Here is a 9,080-nt window from a genome sequence, read left to right on the forward strand (position 1 = left end):
AAGCTTGAAGTAACGAAAGTTGGTGATGAATATCCGTCAAGATTCTTGTACTTATTCCTAGATTAACTTTTGTAATTTAAGACTGTATTTCATTTACATTCTTGTGCACCTGATTCGTGTTATAATGAATTAATTAGAATTTAAAATGAATCAATTAGAAAAAAATTCATCAAAAAATTACTGTTTCTACTGGCACTGAAGTTCAGATATTGTATTTCCATAGACACTGAACATTTTAAAACCATACCCAGCCCTCTGCACACCTGTATACTGTATCACTTGGTATTCCACTCTTCCATTCTTGGTATGGAGGAAATAATGAACGATCAGAATGCATGCTGAGTAAATATGCTCCTCTAGTGTCCATCATTGTTCAGTGTCTCCCTTATCTCTTGAAAGGTCAATCGCACAGAATTCCACTTGAGATCTAACTTGAGATTTAGGAGGATTGGATTGTCATTTACAGCAATGCGGTGATGGGGATTCCCTCAAGAGGAAGAGCTGGAGGAAGGCAGGAAGGATTTGTTAAACCACCACTGAAACACACACAGCTCTGGATATGTGTCAGAGAATGTTTAGCCATTTGACAATTACCGTATTTACTTTAAATTAAACAACATCTTTCATGGCCAATCTTGATGACTTTATTCTTAGTGTGCACCCCCACAAATTTCTTTTCAGTTTTAATTGTTAGAGCTGAGACTCCTGATGGGTTCTTATGAGATTAATTATCTTAAATTTGAACACTAAAAGGTTTGTTTGTTATATAAAGGGCATTAACCGGCATTCAGCGGCAAAGTCATCACAAATGGAGCTCATTAGAAAGACTCCCAGGAGTCAAGAAGGCACAAGTGAATCTTTTGTCTGGGGATCACTGTGTCCTGTTTGATGATAGATGCACCCAGGGAATACTACACATTTGGCATGCCATGATACTATTTTGTTGACTTCATACACTCAAAAATCCTGAATCAATATACATCTCAGTTGGAGAGATAATTATGAAAGAAGCTTACACCTGCAGTACTCCAGTCAATATTTCCATTTTATGTCTAGTCTGCAGTATAATTACATATCATGGGAACCGGTGTAGTCTGATTTTGTGAACACTTTGTCTGGCCTCTCACAAAGGCCCACTGCGGTTTTGATCAGGAGCACATTGACGACTGCAGTCCGGGCCTGGGTTTTGATCCATCCTGGACTGTGGATAAACACAGTTGGCTGGTCGATTGGCCTTTGACCAGGAGCTCAGTTTCTGTCTTAACAAGCTGTACAGGTGTCTCAGATCTATACACTAATTAAGACCACAGACTTGTCTGTCAAGTTCTAACATGAAATAGTCAGCACTATGTGGGATGAGGTGACGAGGAAGATATAGACAGCAAGCTCTCACCTTCATCTCTCCACTGAAGGACAAACATTAATTCCTCAGATTTCACATGTTAATTTCAGTCATGATCTTTCCAGTGAGGGCACAGGTGCACATTTGGGGTTAGGTAATTTGGTTAACAAGAATCCAGTTAACAGCACGATTGAAAAATACCCGCTGATGCAAAGGATATAATCCAGACACCATGGCAGTTATCAAAGTGCATCTCAGAAGTCAAATACCCTATATAGCATTGGCTCCCAACCCCTTTGGATTGTGAACCCTTAAAACAAAGAAACTGGTGAGTCATCACCAGCTGCACATGTCTATAGATTTTGACCAGGTCATGTAGAAAGTGACTTTTTCCACCAGCTTTATTTGAATAGTCTGTAAATGACTGAAAAGCCAAAACTATTCAGTAATCTATAGGTATAAAAAACAAAAAATAGAGGAATGTCAGGAAATGTAGCAGAAATATTTCTTTCTGATGTTCTTGTTAATTGTCTTGTGTCACACCCCACCAAGGGTTGTGACCCCAAGTTAGGAACCACTGATCTACACCTTACTGTGGGTGCTTCTCTAAGCATCCCAGACAAACTTGCTGATGACCTTATGGTATTGTGATTTAATAAAAGCCTTATCCACAGCAGTTTTTACAAGTTGTTTCCCATGGTACTGAACACTTCTCAGCAGCTGCCTCGAACATTCATATGCTTGTGTTTCTAAACAGAATTACACTCTACATATCAGACGTACAGCTCTACATTCCTACTGGTATGTTTGACTAAAGCACACCACTGTGGCTTGAGAACAGTTTAAATGGCTTTTTTTCATTTTATCACTGAACCATTTTAGATGCCTTATAACAATTATTCATCCTCATTACTTTGAGGTGTTTAGTGCTCATTAAACCTCATTCCCATTAATCACATCACCATCTACTGTAGCTCTGCTAATTAGCTGCCAGTGAGTCTGAGTAATATTTGTCTGTGATGGGCAGCTTCTCATTCAAATGGCTGTGAAAATAAATGCAGTCTCAGCAGTTTGAATATTTCATGCTGTCCTTCACTCAACAGAAGGTGCTGATCCTCTGACCAGTCAAAACATCGGCCCGTTACCTCAGAGGAAAAAGCATCTGCTCTGACAACCTGTCTGTCAATTTCTGAACATTTGAAGAGCTCTCTCTTCTCAGTAGTCTCGAACTGAATTTCAACATTCAACCACAGTACACGCCTTTACAGAACAACACTTTCACCATTTTTACCTTCAACCATATATATTTATATCTGTCTATTTGTATTTGGAGCACATGTGCCTGGAGCCATTCTGTCAAAATGGTTTCATGATTTTACCAAACTCACATGACATCTCTGACAGCAAAACACACCCAAGACTTGACAAAATAACAGAGCACTGACTACTCCTGGATCCTGAATAACATGCTATTATATTGATCTGATAAAACCAGCTCCAACATTATGTTCTGTGGGCTGTGTTGTTCAGAAGAGTGCAAACTTATTAAATCAGTCATTGGGCATGTGAATGCACATTAACTTTTTGCACCCTTTATGGCCTTCACCATTAAAATCTGTGAACTACTGCCCTCGTGTGGCCTTTTGGCTACAAAACAGCTGCACACAGTCAACTTTTTAACTTCCACATCTGTGAGTGCCAGGCAAACTCACTGGTGCATTTAATCTGTCCCCATAACACGCACTGCCTGGCTCACGATCCGTTCACTTATCCCAGTTTTTAGGTTGCCTGAAAGTGTTGATAGGATCATCTCTCCACTTGGGTAATTTTCTAATGTGTAGTAAATTATTATCCTTATTTCTCAGTGTTTACTGTTCTGTAGTATTATCGACAACAACACCAGGTTAACTGATTGATTAGCTGAGCCAGTACAGTGTGGTATTCTTATTTTTGTTGCATCAAAGGATCCCTGTTGTATTTTTTCACGCTGACAGGACTATGCTGAACATTTTTGCAGAGGAAGCTAATCACCCATGTCGGCCACATGGTGGAACTATCACAAAATATCTCTGCATTCTTTGTGCATTTTGGTATTACATTTGGTTTGGTCCGGCCAGTCTCAGCAAAAGCTGAACATTACAACCTGGACGCTGCCAAGGAGTACCACAGTCTGATCTGTTGGCCACTGAAGCCGTTTTAGAGTTAAGGCCTTGCTCAAGGACACCGTAGTGGTTTGCTGCACCATTACACTGCCGTAACAAACCAGTATTTTTTAACTCCTACTTATGCAGGGATTTAAAATAATCATGCATTAGCGGCAATGCTCACAATTCCAGTGGTTTCTCCTTTCTTCTTCAGGCATGTAAGCCTCACTCATTCTTCTCTGTACACACCCTAAATCTGACAGTACTACATCACGACTTCAATCATTCACAGATCACATGTTGTCAACCAAGAACATGCATGACTAGCCATCTGTAGTTGTTGTGTAATCAAGTGAAACTCCACTATCAATAATTAAATATTGACCTCTGTTATTATTATTTGTCTTATATTCAGCACCTCCACATAATAATCAACGTAGAGATTACCATTGTGTCTGTGTAATAATATCCTGCTGCAGATTTTAATTGGGAGATTTCATAGTGCGTTCAATGCTTTGTAATAGAGGCAAATTAGATTAACTAGGATCAAGTCTGAACAGTAAAAGGTTTTGTTTGTTAGAGGGAAGAACATTAGCCACCATGCTGCGCAGACTATGTCACAAATGAGTCATAAATGAGAAAAGCAGCTTCATGGCAAATGTGAGAGTTGACAGACTTCTGAAAAGACTAGAACAGCTAACTTGAAAGAAAAATAAATGTCTGTTCAGTGGTTTCTATAGTGAACATATCACATGGTCAATTGCAGGTATGTGGACGTTTGTCAGTCATCAGAGATTTTGACAACCCATTTAGCCCCCTTAAAATCTCTGGTTGTATTAGTCCACCGAAGGCAATGTTGCTAATCAATGAGCAGGAAAACTCTATGGCAATATTGAATTTACAAGATTTTGTGATCAATTCAATCAATTAAGTATCTTGATATGTCAGGTATTTAATTCACTCAGCCAAAACTACATTTATGGTTACTTCGTCTGTAAATGGTCCTGCTTTAAGGTCACTACCAACACTATGGCTGTGTTGTCCTCTGTTGACATTAAGATGAATATCATGTCCTCCTATTATTTTTAGATTAGAAAAACAGAAAAAGTGAACACATCACATATCACAGCTTATCTTTTAGGTCAAGGACAGCAGTGTTATTATCTGGCTAAGAACAGCCGTCACCAGAATAGCAAATGCTATTGGTGTAAATTGGAAGCTCACACAGCTGAGTGACACCTGTGCTGACTGTCATGTCCCCCAGAGAAAGTTAATTATATTTTAAGTTTCACAAATTAATTTCACACCGTTTCTCTGTAGTGAGAACACAAGTGCTTGGCTTGGAGTGAAAAGAATCATAAATCAACGTCAGGATGAGAGAAATCTAGATAAGGCAGTTTGGGCACAGCCATAAATCATAGCAACAGCAGCTGAAATTTGTTAAAATGTTACCCTTAAAACTTTAATGCATGAAAAGTTATTGATTTACGGTAAGACTATATTTTGATAATTAGAACAAGTCTTTCTTTTTGATCCCGGGGGCAACTGTTTCACAAAAGCCTGTGCTATAAGTCTATAAGTATAAGTCCATGCTCCTGAAGCTTATTTTTCTCCAGTCTCCAGTCCAAGTCTTAGAATACACTGTTTATAAAAGAGAAATTGGAAAAAGAAGGGGACTTTAATATCCCAGAGCTTGAGAAGAATATGTCAAGCATAATGGAATTCAATTAGTTCAACGACATTGTGAGAATTTTGCTAGAAAAAATCTTGTAAGGTTTTTTATTATACCCCTGCAAAAACAACATCAGGGAAGCGGTGGGATATGTTGGAGAATGTGTGGGATAGATGACGCCACTAACTTCCATATTTTTTGGTGTAAACATTCCTCTTACATGTGATGCCGTACACATGGTGGACATCCCATCTGAGGGGTGGATTACTAATGATAAGAAACTGATACGAATACCTCCGGCAGCAAGTAAAAAGGCTGCCACGAGGAAAGTATTGATAGATGTGTATTGATAAATGGATGGAAATAATAAACAAAATCTATATATGGAAAGGCTGTCATTTCCCTCAAGGTCCAAAAAAAAAAAAAAATTGTACATGATCGGGATCAGGTGGACTAAGTAGATTAAACCTATAAAGTCAGATTTTAGTTGATTTGCCAGAATGAATGAGTGAGAATGTAATGTAACATTGCATCTAACAGCTCACTCTTCATTCTGTCTTTTCATTGTGAAAAGTACGCTTTTTCCAAGTAAAAAAAAAAAAAGAAACTTTAAATCCACTGTTGGAGCTCTCGTCTCTGCTCATATCAATTCAAGGGGCTTTTCTCTGTCTTGCCATCAGGAGCCTGCTGTCCAGTCATCTATTTTTACCCTACATAAATCAAAGCCCAACCTAGTATTTGCACCTGCCCTGAATTACAAGTAAGGCCAAGGTCAGTCTACCATTTCAAAATAGATTGGCTTGAAAATACAATAGTTGCATTGCAAGGAACTCAGAAGAGATTAAATATATCTTTATCTATTGCCCTTTCTTAGACTTACTCATATTTAGATAAGATTTACTTATGTTCAGATTGACACTTTCATGAGATTCCCCTTAGAATTTACAATATACATTCATTTTATTATCAAAAAAGACATGATGACACAACTCCTAAGAGCCTCTCTAATGAGTCCCAGTTGTGATGGAATCACTGGGGAATGACGCTTAATGGCTTTGCCTGTAAACAAACGAATCCTCTACTGTTGAACCTTTTGCCTAATTAATCTCTTCCCTCGTCCATTAGAAGTGAATGGGATGGTGGGGTTGCCAATGAGTCAAAAAGACAACATATTCTGAGGAAACCTTTATGCAAAACAGTCATCAAATGGCCACCATTTTCCATGAACCCTAAAGCTTCATGTTACAGTTGTTCATAAATGATCGTTAGCTTAATTTCACTGCAGGTTCAACATTTGAGAAAATTACTTCAAACTCATACTCACACATTTAGCATTCATTAATTAGAGCTTCCTTATCTTATTACTTTATTCTTCTCCGCTTTGTTCTCATGGATCCTGCCTTATAAAAAAAAAAAAAAAAAGGCCACTGTCTCACTTTTTAGATCCACAGCAATCGCTGGCCATGTTACCTTATATAAAATCATTCTCAATGAATTCCACACAGAAAGGTTTGCAGATTGTAAATTCAGGAAAAAGAAAGCACTGGTATCAGATCAGTTCTCTGTATTGGCATTTATCCTGAACCGAGATATCAAAATTGGCATTTAGGAAAAGTTGGATTGGTGCATTCCTAAGTTTTAGCTCTCACAAACTCAGCACCCCACCTGGGTTGCTCCTGGTTCTCATATGTTTACTCTCTAACACAAACCTCTAAACATGAGTTCTCACATCAGTGCTCGTGCCTCCAGTATTTTCTGCCACTTTTAAACCATGTTGTGGATATTTCTGAAAGCTGTGGTTACCCAGAACATCATTACCAGCAGCTTTGAATTTTTTCAGGTCGTTAAGAAGCATTTTAATTGGTCTGCTGCTGTAAAAAAGTAACTTCTAGATGTCTTATGAGCCCAGGTGCCACTGACTTACATCCATTTTGATGCCCTCTGCAGTACATAGTTTGTGTCCAGTGCCAATGCAGCAAGTAACTATGAACACAATCTAAAGTTTACTTGCACCTAAAGTTTATTGTTTGTCACACTTTGCCCACTAATTACAGAAAGGTGACTTCAGAAAGGGCGTCAGGGGTATGAGATTGCAGCCCTTCAGAGGTGACTATCAGTCAATTAGGGTGTTTATGTGAGCTTTTCAAGAACACTAATGATTCAAATACCAGTGTATACCCCTTCCCATTACACTAAAGTTTTAATTGCAAGAGTGCAAAACCTCCTAATGGATGCAGATGAGATTAATTAGGCTTAAGTGTGAACAGTAAAAGGATTGTTTGTTACAGGCAAGGTCATTAACCAGCATCCTTTGGTAATGACATCACAAATAGGGCTCATTAGCAGGGTTCCCAGGAGCCAAAGCGACAGCAGAGAAGCCTTTTGTTTGGGGTCACAGTGTCCTGTTTGGTGATAAAAGCCACCTCAGGGAATTCTGTTCATTGTCAATGTCGTTATATTTTATTGTTAAGTGACTTCATACATTCCAACTTTATACAAACTGTGGACGTTTTCTGAAAAGACTCATGAAGTTGTGCTTTGTTTGTGTGAGAAAAGCCTTGTCTAAGTGAACTGAATCTTTGAGCTCTCTACTGTTTGTTTTCCTTTACCCAACAGTGTATAGTCACAGTCAATGAATATTGTATTTTCATTAGTCATAGTTGATTATGGGAGACCAAGGACAGTTATGGAATGGGTGTATTAGCATGTGCACTTACTGTTGTGAAAGTGAAATGACAGATTTGATCATTTATTGATTACCTAGTTGTACACTCTGTTGTGTATCAAGACATAATGAAGCCGACAGAAATAGAAAGCCTCTCAGGTGTCAGATGCAAGGTAAAATGTGTTTGTCTGGGGTTATTGTGTCATGTTTGATGATAGAGGAAAGAGAGGAGCAGAGAGAGGAAGATGGCTCAGGCATGGTGCCATATTTTATTTTTCACTAACTTTATGCATCCCAAGTTTAAACCAGCCATAAAAGATTCTACAGAGCTGATAACGCTGTGGCCATGAGTTCTCTGTAAGTGACTACCATGTTGTCTTGTCTATCATCAAAAGATGATGATAGATCAATATGATCTAGATCTTATTGATCTATCAGGATCAGAACAACCTTTGATTTTCATCAGAACAATTGTGACACCTGAGTAGTCAAGAGGTTTCTGACCAGGTGTTGTTTCAGGTGTCTCTGGGGGACATTCCATCGATAACTCACTTTCACAAGGGCGTAGGTTTTAATTCATTTTAATAAAAACTATACACAGAGACTACCAGTGTTGGAGTTCCCCCTTTTCCCCTTGATCTCACATTTAAAACCTGCTCCACCTTGACCAGAGCTACAACAGTAAAATGCTACTAATCCAGGGATGCATCCGTATTAAGAATCTAAGCAGGTTTTCATTTTAAATTTATTTGGCTACTGGCTGGTTAATTTACTATGTATTGCTTACATACTTTTGATATCTACTTTGATATATAATTTTACATTTTTGCCCATGCTTGAGGTCTTGACTGACACTGACAACCAGATAGTCCACACCCTTTCAGCCAATCAATTGCTAGCATGCCTAGATCAATCATCCTGAAGAAGTACCCTCTGGAAGGGCAAATCAGAGTTATCTAATGACTTTACTCCAAACTGTGTGAACCAGTTCACTCAAATATTGGTAGGGCCATGTCCCTACCATATGCAAACCAACGCCCTTTTATGAGGTCAACAATTATTAGATGTTTGTTTCATCTGATAAGTTGGTAGATGATAAACCAATCTCAATGGATAAGTCTTTAATGTCAGTGATAGGGTGCTGCTCATTACTGTATTGCTCATGCTGGTTATTCTTGAGTAGAAAGTTATCTCTGGAGATTAGTGAAGAAGGTATATTTTCCACTGTACACAGGTCAGACATGAAGTCAGCCAGTG

At 38.5% G+C, this 9,080-nt stretch overlaps 1 protein-coding gene across 1 annotated transcript in view; it reads left to right on the forward strand.

The window, feature by feature from the left end:
• Positions 1 to 5,394: 5,394 nt before the first annotated feature.
• The window catches only part of LOC111662659 (olfactory receptor 51E2-like), an 8,866-nt gene continuing 5,180 nt past the window's right edge, over positions 5,395 to 9,080 (forward strand). The window contains exon 1 of the mRNA XM_087176727.1: positions 5,395 to 5,464. Within this exon, the coding sequence (XP_087032853.1) occupies positions 5,395 to 5,464 (70 nt within the window). The remainder of the gene's footprint in view (positions 5,465 to 9,080) is intronic.

Source organism: Seriola lalandi, unplaced genomic scaffold, assembly GCF_002814215.2.
Source record: "Seriola lalandi dorsalis isolate HSWRI2012SDOR001 ecotype SW California unplaced genomic scaffold, Sedor1 jcf7180002054567, whole genome shotgun sequence".
In the NCBI taxonomy this organism is placed as follows: Eukaryota; Metazoa; Chordata; class Actinopteri; order Carangiformes; family Carangidae; genus Seriola; species Seriola lalandi.